Source organism: Lathyrus oleraceus, chromosome 6 (genome assembly GCF_024323335.1).
Source record: "Lathyrus oleraceus cultivar Zhongwan6 chromosome 6, CAAS_Psat_ZW6_1.0, whole genome shotgun sequence".
In the NCBI taxonomy this organism is placed as follows: Eukaryota; Viridiplantae; Streptophyta; class Magnoliopsida; order Fabales; family Fabaceae; genus Lathyrus; species Lathyrus oleraceus.
In genome coordinates, this window is record NC_066584.1 from 28,268,822 (window position 1) to 28,283,898 (window position 15,077).

At 35.3% G+C, this 15,077-nt stretch overlaps 2 protein-coding genes across 5 annotated transcripts; one reads left to right on the forward strand and one right to left on the reverse strand.

The window, feature by feature from the left end:
• The first annotated feature begins 1,064 nt into the window (after positions 1 to 1,064).
• LOC127097680 (uncharacterized) lies at positions 1,065 to 4,768 on the forward strand. The gene is made up of 2 exons (XM_051036175.1): positions 1,065 to 1,518; positions 2,197 to 4,768. The coding sequence occupies exons 1-2, from the start codon at positions 1,465 to 1,467 to the stop codon at positions 4,459 to 4,461; spliced, it is 2,319 nt and encodes a 772-aa protein (XP_050892132.1). The 5' UTR covers positions 1,065 to 1,464; the 3' UTR covers positions 4,462 to 4,768.
• Positions 4,769 to 4,993: 225 nt separating this feature from the next.
• Positions 4,994 to 8,856, reverse strand: LOC127097681 (uncharacterized). Of its 4 annotated transcripts, none has more exons than XM_051036176.1 (5): positions 8,700 to 8,856; positions 7,981 to 8,360; positions 7,801 to 7,892; positions 6,401 to 6,874; positions 4,994 to 6,207 (listed from the first exon to the last, which is right to left on the reverse strand). In XM_051036176.1, exons 2-5 carry the CDS (start codon positions 8,344 to 8,346, stop codon positions 5,244 to 5,246), a joined length of 1,896 nt encoding a protein of 631 aa, XP_050892133.1. In that variant the 5' UTR covers positions 8,347 to 8,360; positions 8,700 to 8,856; the 3' UTR covers positions 4,994 to 5,243. The 4 variants fall into 4 exon arrangements, with proteins under 4 accessions (XP_050892133.1, XP_050892135.1, XP_050892136.1 ...); XM_051036178.1 differs by having other exon boundaries at positions 7,981 to 8,348; positions 8,700 to 8,854; XM_051036179.1 differs by lacking the exon at positions 8,700 to 8,856 and adding an exon at positions 8,441 to 8,612 and having other exon boundaries at positions 7,981 to 8,348.
• Between the last annotated feature and the right edge of the window lie 6,221 nt (positions 8,857 to 15,077).

A 15,077-nucleotide genomic window follows, 5' to 3' on the forward strand; every position in this document is an offset into this window, starting at 1 on the left:
AAAATAGTAATGATATAAATGGAAGAAAAAATCACTAGTTAAAAATTATAAACTCAAAAGTTATTTTAAATAATTTTTGAAAAAAAATTTAACTACTAAAAAAGCTATAAATTAAAAGTTAAAGATAATTATTAAACAGAGTTTTTTTTTATTAATATGGATTGAAAAATTAAAATTAAAAACTATTTTTTTTGGATCTTACCAAATAAACCCTTATTTTCTTCTTTGAATTTGGCTCGTTAGCTTTGTGTGATAAAATTTACAAAAATTTATATCGATATTTAGCTTAATCATGTATGCCACATCACCAAAAATAGTATATATTCCGTTTAATTAAATTAAAAGCGTTTTAAAATACAATAATTATTTTTAAAAAATATTTACAAAAACAAATCAAAATAACATTAATTTGCAAGAACTTTTTAATATATTTTTAATAATCACAAATGTGATGATTAATCATATTTCAATAAATAGATTTTTTTTTATATACAAAAATGGTTATAAGATTGATATGATACGTATATTTATTTTTGTCTATCAAACCGACTTAGATAGAGTGGGTGAGATGGTATTTCAAAATATTTCAAGTGTTAGGAAAATCCTTACCCACACAACTGAACTTGGACAACAAGGTGGCATCATGGGATGGGTCCATCTCAAAGAACCCTAGCCTCTTTTTCTTTCTTTTCTCGTCCTATAATAACAATTCCCTACAAAATAATTACAATTTATTATTATAATAATATTACTAATATGCTTACTCATCTCTATATATCCAAAAACAATCCATATCCACAGTGGTTCAATTTCAACCACTACAAAAAACCCAAGCGTAGAGCATGCCAAACCAACGTCAACGAATTGGTCGATACGTTTACACGTGTCACCACCTTATTTCTCCTTTACGTCGACCAATTTCCACAGTTCACTTTCCAAATCAATATTGGCCTCCATAAATTTTCATCTCTTTATTAATTAATTAAAACAATTATTTGACGTGACAAAGGGATAGCGTAAATATGAGAAAACAATTTAATTAAATAAAACGAATAGGGTATTGCTTTTTCGTGCCCAGGAGGAACATGTCAAGCTTTACTCATTTCTATCCACTTTTTTTCTTCTTTTTCTCTCAATAAACTTTTCCTTATTAATTAATAATTATTATCAAGCTTTTTCCTCTTCTTCATTTTTCTTTTCTATAATAATCCTTCACCATTACTTTTCCCCTCCGTCGACATTCTTTTTCTTTTTCCTCTTATTATTATTATTATTATTATTATTATTATTATTATTATTCAATTCCATTCAACTCTTCTCATTTTTTTTATCTCCGTTGAAAATTTGAAGTCACCAAAACGTAGTCGTTTTAACGGGCTCAAACCAACGCTATTGTTTCTGGAACCTTCTTCTTCCGGCGATTAACTGCCAGTGCGGTGGAGACTTCACCGGCTAGCGAATGCTATGACTTTCTCCGCATCTTCTCTTCGTCCTACCTCTTCTCCGTCATACTCTCAGGTTCCTTCTTCTCTTTCTATCTACTATTTTTTTCTTTACGTTCTATATAGTCGTAGATGTAACACTTTCGTTAAGATTTATGCAAAAAAAAAAAATCGTTAAGATTTATGCAAAAAAAAATTGTTAAGATTTATGCAAAAAAAATGTAAAAAAATGAAAAATCTCGTTGGATTTCAACTGGATTAGTTTATGCATACGTATTAAAAAAATGAAAGAAATTTTGTTTATCTATTTGCTTCATTTTGTAGATTCAACAATAGTCTTGTTAAGATTTGCGCAAAAAGGAAACTAAAAAAAGAAAAACATGCAAATTAATACTGTTCCTGTTTTGGAGTATGTTACGGCTACTTAATTTATATAATCTTGTTGAAATTTGAAGGGATTAATGAGTGTTTAATCAAATTTTTAATTCAAAATTGGTGAATTGTGAGATGTGGAATGTTTTTGTTCATTTTTTCTGTGAATTTATTGTGCTTTTAGGTTCTATATTTATTTATTTTTGGATAAAATCAACTTAATTTTTTTTTTTGTTTGAGTTATATGTTTTTGAAAGTTAATTTGACGGATTAGTGACTAATCAATTTTTTAATAGAAATTTTGATGTAGCTGTTTGGAATATGAATAATGAATATTGATTGAATCATGATTTGGAATGATTTCGTTTGTGTGTGTGTGCAGTTGTTGTGCTCTCTAAGGTACAATACGAAGCTTCGTGGCCGAATAGGTTTTGCTGTGACTCAAGGAAGAAAAGATCGCTGGTTAAGGAATGGTGTTAATGTTAGATCAGTGTTGAGTGACAATAGACCTAGTTTTAACAGTTATGGTGCGCCGGAATCTGCAAGGCTTCTTGAGAGGTTGTTTGAGCAGACGCACAAGCTGGAAGACCGGATGGCAGGAGATGAACCATATCTTCGTGATTTTGAGTCTGATCTTTTATCTGCGCTCATGGAATTGAAGGAGAAGGAGGATCATTTAAAGGAAGTGGAGAGAACTGTTTTGTTGGAGAATGGAAAATTGAAGCATGCTAAAGAGGAATTAGAGCGTCAGGAGAGTGAAATTGAGGCTGCTCGCAAGAAGTATGAGAGGCTTGAAGAGGAGATGAAGGAGGCGAAGGCTAGTTTGGTTTCTCAAACGGGACAGATAGAGGAATTGAAGATCCGGCTTAGGGATCGGGATGATGAGATTGGTGGTTTACATGATGCCTTCTCTTTGAAGGAAGAAGAGGTTGAGAAAATGAGGGTTGCTTTGGGTAAGAAGAGTGAAGAAGCTGCTCATGTTGATTCTGAGCTTAGATATAAGGTTCAGCTTCTGAGTGAAGCAAACGAGGTTGTTAACAAACAAGAAATTGAGCTTCAAGAACTTCGGCAACTTGTACGACAAAGAGAAGATGAACTGCGTGTTACTGTGGCTGAGAGAGAATTAGAAGGAGAAAAGCTCAAGATTGCTGAGGCCTCTTTAGAAAAGCAAGCGATGGAGTGGTTGTTAACAAAGGAAGAACTTAAGAGACTTGAAGAGGAGGCTTCAAGACATGCCCGTGAGAGTAGTGAAACACTAGAGGATTTCAGAAGGGTGAAAAAGCTTCTCGGTAATGTGAGGTCTGAGTTAGTTTCATCTCAGCAATCACTGGCGTCTTCTAGGAACAAAATGGAAGTACAGGAAAGGTTGATGGAACAACAGCTGGCTGAACTTGCAGACCAAAGGACAAGTGTCATGTTGTACATGGAAAATTTAGAAAATGCCCAAATAGAAGTGGAGAGTGAAAGAACGAAACTCAGGGTCGCTGAGGCCTTGAACAAAAAACTCGAACTGGATCTGTCTGCGGAGAAGGAGCTCATGAAGGAGTTACATGAGGAGCTGAAGAAAGAGAGAGCTTCTTTGGAGCAGGCTGTCCAAGAAATGTCTTTGCTTCAACAGGAATTAGATATAAAAAGTGCCGAGTTTAAGAAAACAAGTGCTCTTCTTGATATCAAAGAGTCAGAGCTTGTTGATGCTAAGCTAGAAATCCAGCATTTGAAATCTGAAAAGGCTTCTCTTCAGATTCTTTTAGAGGAGAAAGACTTGGAACTTTCCAGTGCTAGGAAGATGCTGGTGGAACTAAACCAGGAAATTTCTGATCTTAAGATACTTATGAACAACAAAGAAACACAGCTTATTGAAGCAACCAATATGTTAAGGGAGAAAGATGAGCATGTGAAGATAATTGAGAATAAGCTGAATAATACAAGCCTGAAGGCTTTCGAGGCCGAAACTGTAGTAGAACGAGTTTTAGATCTCACAAACAAACTGGTTGCTTCCATTAAGAATGAAGACATCATCAATTCATCAAGACCACTAGATGAATTGAGTAACCAACTAACCATGCAACTTTCCGAGGAGCCTACTAATGAATTGAGTCTGCAACAAAAACAGCTTGAGAATGTGCTCGAGCTGACGAAGGAAAGCTTAAAAACAAAGGAGATGGAAATTCTTGCAGTACAGAAGGCTCTAACAATGAAAGATGAGGAGCTTAAAATGACTATTGCAAGATTGGAAGCGAAAGAGGAAGAGTTAAGAGGAGCAAGGGACAAGGTGACAGAAGATGCTAATGATCATAAAAGACTGCATACTTTGGCACAGGCAAGAATCGACGAGAAAAATATGGATGACTTGGCAATCGAGAAGCTTCAGCTTGAGGCAGCTCAGCATGAAGTTAAAGCTGCTACTAGTGCTCTGCAGAAACTTGCTGAAATGAGTCAACAACTTTTGAATAAAAGTAAAACCATCCAGAGTGTTGAAGCTGATAGCTATATCAGTGCCATGAAAAATAACAATGATATTAAACTCGATTTAATCACAAATATCAATTGCATCGACTGTTTAGCTGTGGTAAAAGCAGGAGTTGCTCGACTCTCGGCATTGACGGACCAACTTGTGACAGATGCTGGTCTTGTTGCTGCAAGCTAGAAGATATGTCAAATGGACGTCTCATTGTGGAAGGACATTGTATTGTTATTTATGTGGCTAGAGGCCATTGCAAGGTTAACCACAAAAAGTAGGTTATAAGATATTCATTCTGTTCATAACGATTGTATCTGTTGTGTATCTGTGCAGGTGTAAACTTTATTCTGTTGTACTAGCTACATTCTGAGTGTATTTGTTTTTACACGATAAATATTTTGAGTTTTGCTTAGTTGCTCTCCATTAAACTAGTGTATATGATCAAATATAGCAAAGAATAATACGCACTATTTTTCTGGCCTTTTGCATTCAACTATTGTGGTTTCTATTGCAACGCCTTCTTCCACCTGAGAATTGTGTACTATTTCCTTGTGTAGTTTCAATACTATGCTGAAATTTCCTTGTGTAGTTTCAATACTATGCTGAAAAAATGCAACTCTCGCAACTAAAGCTAACGTGTTCAAGAATCATTACAGAAATGTATCTTGACTCATAGCATTCTACTTCACACTCACTTTTCCTTCAATAAAATCCAATATAAACAGAACAATAAATTTTCTATAAACATTGCAAATCATCTGTTGATAGTATATATACAAAGCTAATCCATTAAAGGATATGTACAACTTCTACATTCAGAATTAGAACTACCATAACTTATGTATAATTACTAATATTGTTCAACTTCAAACTAGCATCAAAGTACAGCTTGCTTCACCAGTACAAAGACTAGCTAATGCCAAGAAGATGTATGGCATTAGTTACTTAATTGTATATAAGAGTAAGTGTTAAGCACCATCTTTGAAAAGGATATTAGCAACTGAAGGAACCCAGGCTGTGTTGCCATGACTTATTACATTCCTTGTAGGACTATTGGTGTTTTGACCTTCCAGATATTGGTTTTTGCTTTCTATTATTGCATTAAACTTCTTGCACCTCCTTACTTTGTTTCCAGCTAATATACCTAGTTTCAAAGCTGTTAATATGCCGAGTGCAACTAGAACAGGTCTAACTGCCCAGTGATGATCCTCAATATGTTCATACTTTTCCATAATCCCAGGACAAGCCTTGAAATCAACCACTTCAACCTCAGAAGGATCAGCCAAAAAGGTGTTTGATTCATTCCCAAAAGTCAGCAACCCTGGGAACTTGATTACCAAACACCCATTTGGTAGAATCCACGAAATCCGACCAGTAGCTGAGGCCCCTCCCCGTTTACGACGCCATTCAAATCGAGGGCTTAAGATATTCTCTTTTGGCCTAACGAACTGTCCTACACAGAATGATTCTGACATTTCAAGGTCAGAAGGGTTTCCGTTCCAGAGAGTTTGCAGCCCGATAAATCCAACAGCAGCTCTACCGTCATCACGATTGATGGTATGTAGAATGCCAACTGGCGAGTGTTTCTGGTTTTTATCTTTAACACGTACCCAATCACCAGCTGCCAAGCCATCTGTGACCCATTCGAGAGTTGACACATGAATTCTTATAGGGTCGTGAATACCGTGGACCCTCACAAGAACGAATCCATGATCCGCAGTGCGTTCTAGACCAACAACAGTTCCTTCTGGGACATCCATATTTTGAGCTTTGCATGAGTTAGGAGACTTTCTGGATCGGACCATGTCGCCCACCTGCAGGTGATCCTTTGAGAGGAACCATTCGGTGTAGTCAGTGCTGCCTGATTTTGCAATTACTTTCATATTTCCTTGATATCGCCATCCTCCATCATTGCCCAGTTCACTCAGCGAGCTGCAACATAGGAAGAACGATTAAGAATAGAGTAATATGCAATATAAAGTATTTCTTATCTGCATGAAGACAAATAGAAATTAACTGAAAATATAACCATGCTTATGTACATACAATTCCATGCTAAATCAAACAAGAATCTGAAATATTTACCAGAAAAAACGGTTTCAAGTTATCATATCTGGATACAAACCTTTTAAAGACGCGCAGAATATCTACCATCAAAGGGCGGTTTCTTAAATCATACTCAAAACATCCACTAAGGATATTCTCGATGGGAGAAGGAAGGCCACTTGGGAAAAGCGGCTTTTCATGCTTTTCAACAACTGATCCATAAATTCCACCAACAGGGCATCCGTACCAAGGCTGATTACCAGTCAACATTTCAACAATGGTGCAACCAAATCCCCATGAATCGGTTTCAATAGATATAGGACCTCCAACCTCTGGTTTCCATTGTTCCGGGGCCATGTAATTAGGAGTTCCAAGCCTCTGAGCAATATCTGAGCTAACGAATGAGGAACCAAGCAAAAGATTGGGAATACCAACATCTCCCAAAATCGCTTGACCATTGTCATTGAGAAGAACATTGCAAGGTTTAAGGTTCAGAACAAGGATCCCTTTAGAGTGAAGCTCCAGAATACCTTGAGCCAGATTAATCCCATACCTGCAACAAGTAGCATGCTCTTAGTATTGATCAGTAGTTTTCCCCTACCTACAATACATACATATGTTAAGATAAGTACTACTTTGTTTCGAAATACAAAACCCTCTTGAGAAATTTCAGTGTCCCTTTTTATAGGACATCTTTTGATTTTCAGCTACATTATTGTTTACCAATATACCTTTAAATATTTTACCTCTTTTTCTGCAACCAAGAATAAATACTATATTGTGAACATCAACTAGAAAAGATGGACCTTGCTAGCTCCGTGCTATGGACACAGCCCTACAGGTGTATAGATAGGAATGGGAAGTTTTGCTAACTATGTGCTATGATCAGAACTCTTGGTGTTTTAGAGTTATGATTGGATGATCATGGCCCATGTAGAGCCTCTTATTTATAGCGTTGGTACACCCACTCCAACTCGGTTAAGGTCACTAGGATAACCGATGATCACTGGTCGCAATTGGTAAAACCTTCTCCCGTGATGGGCAAGAGAATGGTCGGTTGCGGCCGAGCATATCTTTATGCTAGGGTGACAATAATAGAGTTCATAGATACTAGTGTGTTTGGGTTCGAGCCAGGAGTTGGGGACCTGAGGCCGGTTTATAACCCCATTTGGAGGTGGTGGTCACTCTCTTATCCTTAAGCCAGATGACCATGTTTAGGGTTAGTCATGCGCCGGCGTGTTGGGCTTAAGTCGTGAGCTTGGATGTTCGGTATTGGGTCATAGGCCCGTGTCTATATGAGGCCAGGTTCATGGCCTTTGAGTTTTATATCAGTCCAAATAGTAAGTAAACTTGTAAATTACTATCAAATATTAATATTACCATCAACCTTCTTAACCTTCTTAATTCCCTGATTCAGTTAAAAGGGTCCTATCCTATATTTAGGGACGATTATAACATATTTCTCTGAAAACACGTCACCTCAAAACATCATGTAATGAAATCCATCCTTCTCTTAATCTAGCCATCTTGTCACCAATTGAACCTTCATACAATTTCATAATGATGCAGATCTGTGAACACAAACAAATGTAAATAAGTCAAAAGGGCAGTAGCTAACAATATCCTATAGGTTAAAATAAACGCAATTCCAAATCTAACCCTTCCATTGATCATTGAAACTCCATGTATCCAAGAAACACTAGAAACTCCTAGGCACTTAAAGTACAAATCATTAAACTTCTCCAGTACAATCTTCACATGATCCTCTCTGACAGGATGCAACATCTTAGCAGCAACTTCATGGTGTTGATCATAATCCTCAGTTGACTGATGAAGAGTTGCAAGCCAAACATCGCCAAAGGGTCCTCGACCAATTCGGTGCTGAAGTTTCAAAGTTTCGGGCTCAATCCACGGGTTCGTCCGATTGGATTGGACCACAGCTGTTCTAGGTATGTCAGGATCTTTATCCAAGATCTCATAATCAAAAGGAACAGAAGATGAAGTAGCCATGACTTCTCTAGACATTCCTGAATGTGAAGCTGTAATGATTAGAAACAGAAATCATTCACTCATGATTCATGAACCACTAAGAAAGTCAAACATATACATGAAAACTCACCTTCTCAGAATCATAGAATAGAATATAACAAAAACATATAAATTCAATCAACAATTTGTTTATCTAATCAATCAAAGTTCAAAATATATGAATACTGAGGAGCAAAAAGAAAAAACTAAAAAAAAAATCACAGTAACTGAATATATAAGAACTTGAGAGAGAAAAAATCAGAATAATAATTAGAGTCAGTGAGAGGTGTGAAATAATAAAAAACATGAAGATAGAAGAAATTTCTAGTACACAAGTTTAAGGAAACAACCTTTGGTTTCGGAAGAACGGAATCTCTGAGAAGCGAAGAACGAGGAATCCAATTTTGGTGAAGCAAGTAAATTTAAAAGGGTAATGCGGTAAATTTGTTTAGATGAACACCGTTACGGTGACGCGGCTATTTAATTGAGCTGACACGTAGATTTAACGGATGTGTAATGAGAGTATTAATTAATTTCAATTTGCCTTAATTTTTGGTATTAAAATTCGATTTTTAAGTGGCGGGGCGTTTATTTCCACGATGAAATGTTTTTTTAAGAAATAAATTTTATTGAAGTTTAAAAATGAGAATCTATTTCGTTAAACTAAGGATTCGTTTGTTTTAGTTTAAAAAATGATTTTTTTTTTATATTTTTAGAATGAATTCACAAAATTGTTTTTCAGATTTTTAAAATTTATTTTTTTTAAGTTAAAAGATTAAATTTGTATTTTATAACATAAACATAAATTATTAAAGATAAAAATATAGTCAAAATAATAATTTTTTAAAAAATTTGTATCTTAAAAATAATTTTTATAAAAAATTATTTAAAATAATTTTAAAATTAAGTGATTTTTTGAAATTTTGATATTTAAAAAAATTTCAATAAAATAATAAAATATTTAAAATAATATTTTAAGAACTTTTCAAACCAAAATTTTATTTAAAATTTTTTTATAAAAAAAATTATAATTTTTTTACACCAAAATATGTAACATTATTAAGATCATTTTTAAAAGAAAGTCAAAACAAAAAGATCCTAGCTGAATTGAAAATGATTTAAAGATATGGATTTATTTGAATTTAAGATATATTGGTCTTTCACAATGATGGTAAAAGAAACTTGTACTTATGGACATTTATGGATATATTGGAGAGAGTGGTTTAATGAATATATGTGGATACAATAAAATAAATATTTAAATATTTAATTTTAATTAGAGAAAGTAGTTTAACAAATATCCACAAATATTCAAATTTATTAATAAATTATAAAAGTTATTTAAATATTATTAATTTATTATATTTGTCTTTTCATCTTCTAAAATAAATAAGATTTCACATGTATTATTTTTAAGTTATCTTCTAAAATTGGAAAGGAAGGGGAAGGTTTGCATCCATTACAATCTACAACAGTTACCCATAGTGGGTTCTGTATTTGTACTCTAAGTCTCCTTTTTGTGAAGTCTTCATGCATTTTGCTTCGGTTTAGCTCCAACTTGCATTGTCTTGTCCTTTTTCATCTGAAATGTCTGAAAAATAAAGAAAAACAAAGATACATGAGTAAAATGTACAAAATAGAGATCAAACAACTAAAAATTAGAGATAAAATATTCATAACAAAAAGTCAAAATATCACAGATCACTTATTATGGAGAAAAGTTGTGTGCAGGGTGATAAAGCTACAAAACATGATTGAAATGATGAGAGGGAGTGAAATATGGATTGAAAATTTGTGTGTAATTGGTAGACGTGGATGGTGGAGACTTCATTATTGAGAATGGTTTTGATTTGACCATTTGTTATTTACATATTTGTCTTTTGGGTTAATTAGTGCCGAAGTCCTTTAACTTAATTGCAGATTTCACTTTAGTCTCTTATCTAATAAATGTTACATATTAGTTCCTTAAAAATAGTTATGTTAGCAAACTTAATCTTTTTTGTTAAATTTTGAAAAAAAAAACATTAACTGCTAGTGATGTGGCATGACAACAAGACTTTACTTAGATCAGTGACTCAGCAACAACTTATATCGTCATTGTAAGCTTCATTTTCATACTCACGTGTTTTATGAAAGAAGCTAGGGTTAGTATTCATCTTCTTTATAAGTCATTCTTCTTCAAAGTTTATTCGACATTCCTCTTCCTCCAAACCATCATCTTCGGAATTTATGCTAAAATGTCAATGAATTCCATCACCTATTCAAAATCAAACAACCAAAGTTGTGGGGCATTTGGATATGTTATCATAAGAACAAGAGGAGGGAGTGTTGGTGCCAAGAAGAGTGTGTTATTCGTACTGTTACACATTTGAACAGTGTGATTGTTGGGAAAAGGTTTTGGGGTTGTAGGAATTACAAAAATCAAATGGAGAAGGGATGCAATTTTTTCAAGAGGCTAGGTGATGATGTTGTTGATGGAATGGATTTGAAGATTGAAAAGCAAAGAAAGAAAAATTTTAAGTTGAAGAATGAGGTTGTCCACACAAGAGGAATATTGAAATTTTCAATGATGTTTGGCATTTTTAGTTTAGGGTTGAATGTAGTGTTTTTAACCATGTATTTCGAATATGGTTAGTTGATTGTTTGTGTTGGTTCAAACCTATGTTTGTTCTTATGTTATGGACTATGTAATTTCTTTGTTGATTTAATGAAATTGGTTTATCAAAACAATATGTGTTATACTCCATTTTCTGCTGTAAAATAAAATATTTTTGATGTTTTGTGTTATCATCTGTATTCTGTAATATTGCAGTACATAAATTATAATGAAACAAAATATATTAAGTAAGGGACTATAAATGATAAGTTTGATATATAAGGGGCTAAACTCGAATCAATATAATAAATAAAAGACTAAATTTAAATCTACGTAATAATTAAATGGACTAAATTGGAATAATTAGGTTTGATAGTCTAACCAAACTATAAATAAATTCTCCTTGTTTTATGTTGTTTATCAAACATACATAACTAAACCATACACAATATCATGATAATAATATTGAAGTAAACAAAGTTGATTTCATATTTACATAATTAAAAGTAAGATTTTTGTTACATTGAACCATATTGCCATAAAAGCACAAAATATTGTCATTGAACCATAATTGTTTGCGTTCAGAGACACTAATATAAAAAGTGTGCACCGATACTAAAATAAAAAGTGTACACAAAAAGTAATACAAAAAGCATAACATGCATAAGATCACAATTCAATTGGTTCAAGCTGAGGTGGTCCAGGCTGACATGGTTCAAGCTGACATAGTTCAAGCTGACTTGGTCCAGACTAACTTGGTGCAGGCTGAGTTATTTGACTTGGTTCATGCTGAGATTTTTAACTTGGTGCAGGCAGTTTGCAAGTAGCTTTGTTGCGCCATATCAAGTGGCACCTACTGCATTTGATTCCAAAGTTAACCCGTTTTAGTTGTGTCTTATCTCTCATATTTTATGTTGCATCCTTAGTCCTTTTCTTCTTTGGCCTTCCTGGTTGTCTTTTGATTGGTGGTGGTTATAAATCAACATACTATGTTTTATACCACAAAATTTCCCCATTCATTGGATATATAACAGCATGCATAGCAGGCCTCATTGTCGCATCACGCGAAAAACCGGCGGGAAAACAAGAACAACAGAGCCGCCACCGTGCGTTATTTATCCCAAAAGAGGGAAAGGAAACGCTCAGAGTAAACCTGGAAAAGACATGGTCTCGCGACCAAAGAGAATGGGATCGGGAGTCGGTTATGCGAAGGGAAGGTATTAGCACCCCTACGCATCCGTCGTACTCGACGGGATCCACGCACAAAAGGAAGGAAAAATGGTTGCTAAAACACTGCTCAAACACACACACACTGGCTGAAAGAGACACAAGAAAACAGACAAGACTGACTCGGCAGGATATCGCATCCTGGGCCTACTTAGTCTATCAGGCATAGACATCAGAGTCGAAGTAGTTCGGACTGGGGAAACGACACATGCTCGCTAGGATATCGCCTCCTATGCATACGTATCTCCTTGGACGAAGGAGAATCAGAGCATTCGTAGCTCGGCTGACACGCACACAAACAAACACAGGCAAAGGCAAACGTGGAGCCTGAATGCCAATCACTGGACTTACATCAGCATCCGAACCAAACACACACCAAGGGGCAAACGTGGAGCCCGAATGCCAATTGCTGGACTTACATCAGCATCCGAACCAAACACACACAAAGAGTGTGGAGACACAAAGGTTAAAAAGAAAAAGGGCGCCCGGAGAGATTAGCTCATCTCCTGCCTACGTACCTCATCTGGTATGAGGATCAGGGCGACGTAGTTCCCCTACGGAGGGATAAAGGACTAGCCTAACCAGATAACAGAGGGAGACACAACTAGGGAGACTACGGCTCGAGCCTAGATGTTATCATGCAAAATCATCCCTAAGTTAAGGTTTCTAGCTAACTTGCATAGGAAGCAAGCCTATCCTAATCATGACTTGCACAGGAAGCAAGCCACACCTAACTTGCACAGGAAGCAAGCTAAACTAAACCTGACTTGCACAGGAAGCAAGCTAAAGCAAACACACAAGCACAAGTAGCACACACTATATGCAAGCAATGGGCTCAAACAAGGTCAGGTTTTAGTCGAGGGGTCATATCAACCTCAACAAACAAACCACTGGAACTGGGTAGTGTTAGCTCTTAACCTTGCCATTGAGGGGCTAAGGTGAAGTAGATGAAAGGTGAGTGAAGATAAGACTTCACAGCTCTTATCCCTGGCCTGGGAGAGCTTAAGACAAGAATGTGTGGGTTCAAAAAGTGGGAACCCTTCTACACATGTGAAACTGACTCAACTGTACAATTGTACAAGATCTTGGGTTTGTATCTGCAATGCGTCAACACAGTGGTGTGAGCAAAGCAGATGACACACAGAATAGCAAGGGATAGATTGCATATCCCTTGTGTCTGCCAATGCCTCTTCACTTAGGAGGTCTTTGACTCTGTACAAGGACAAATGTAAACAATCACAAACATTGCCTCTTAAGGAGGACTTCAGACAGGTGCCTAGCCAAGTAACAGGCCAGGTCTTCCAGACTACATGAAGATAGAAAGGTATACCTCAATGCAAATTGCTTATCAAGCAAAGCAAAGCAAAGTTCACAAGGAACTAAAAGCAACTAAAGTACCTGAAATTAGTCAAGCACAGTTAGTATACAAGTCAAAGTTAAATCAGAATGAAACAAAGGCTAACAGTCAGCACAAGCAGATAAATGTGCAATGCACAAGGTTCAAGGCATGTGAGCCAAGCAACCTACAAAACAAATAGATTAGTCATGATAAACAAGCACACTCAATCAATTTGTATTGGTCTCATTGGGTAATTGTTGCTTAACCTGAAAAAATGAGCTCAAACATAAGTAACAGGACCACTAGGACAAGCCTAGGGTCAAAAGGGGATGAGAAAGTCAAAACAGCAAATGAACTCCAATCAAAATCATATTTAAACAATCAAGAAACAAACTCAATTGGTTCCACAATCATATCATTCATCATCATCATTTCACAAGCAAAAGAAGTCAAAGCATGGCATATGGAAGCTCATAGAAGTCAACAGCAAGACTTAACTCAAAACCAATCATAAACAATTCCAAAAATCACCAAATAAATCATGGTCAATCAAAACCCATAGCATGGTATGCATGTCAAATTTCATCTCATTTGGACAAGTAGAAGATAGTCAATGAAAATCAGAAAGGCAAGGTAATTTTGAACATGCTCAAAGAAGTCAACCAAACATGCATCAACTTGAAAAATTCATACATCAGGGAAGGCATATGATAAATGAATGGGACTAAAACCATGGCAAAGCTTAGGATGTCTAGTAATCACATATCAAATTTCATGTCCATCTAATAAAGTATGAGAATTTCACAAATGAAATGGGAACATGTGTCACAAAAAGTCAACATAAGACCAAACAGGGGAGAAAAATCTCAATCAATTAGGAAATGCCACAAATAATTCCAAGAAAAATCACATGTAAACTAGACATACTCAAGTGAATTTATGCAAAAAATCAAAGTATTTTGAGGTCAAGAGGCATGGTATTGAAAATCATCAAGTTACACATCAATGGTGTGACATAAATTGTCACACCCTACTTCAAAAATTCACAACTCACAATCCAGATAAGATAAATTCACAAACTTTACATCAAAATAAACATGAATGTGTCTAGTTTATGCTCAAAAAGTTTCAAGTCCATAGGATAAGTCATGACTATTTCACAAAGGTTTTGATAAAATGTACAAAAAATGAACACATGTTACAAACCCTAGTACCATTATAAATCCACTCATCCAAAAAATCAGAAAAAATCATGATAAAAAAGTAGAGATCAAGCAGAGTATGATGCAAAAAATTTCATGAAATTTGGAATTAAAATGGATGAGTTATGAATTTTGAAAGTTAGAGATCAAAAGTGAAATTAAAATGAAAAGAAATAACTTAATTCCAATAAGCCATGTGCCACGAATGGCATTTTTGAAATTCTGGAATCCACTTATCAAAACACAGCCGTTTTGCTCACTGAAACGAAATAATGCTATTGGCCCTTATGAATGAACAGCGCCATGCACGTGAGAGACAAAAAAAATTCTGGGCAAGGCAATGTTCTAGGGTTTATGCGTGTAC

Excerpts from the sequence above, each read along its gene's own strand:
- LOC127097680 (XM_051036175.1), top strand. The coding sequence starts at position 1,465 with ATGACTTTCTCCGCATCTTCTCTTCGTCCTACCTCTTCTCCGTCATAC. Across the intron at positions 1,519-2,196 it reads CTTCTCCGTCATACTCTCAG|TTGTTGTGCTCTCTAAGGTA; the intron begins GTTCCTTCTTCT and ends GTGTGTGTGCAG.
- LOC127097681 (XM_051036176.1), bottom strand. The coding sequence starts at position 8,346 with ATGTCTAGAGAAGTCATGGCTACTTCATCTTCTGTTCCTTTTGATTAT. Across the intron at positions 6,875-7,800 it reads TCATTACATGATGTTTTGAG|GTATGGGATTAATCTGGCTC; the intron begins GTGACGTGTTTT and ends TACTTGTTGCAG. Across the intron at positions 6,208-6,400 it reads ATTCTGCGCGTCTTTAAAAG|CTCGCTGAGTGAACTGGGCA; the intron begins GTTTGTATCCAG and ends CCTATGTTGCAG.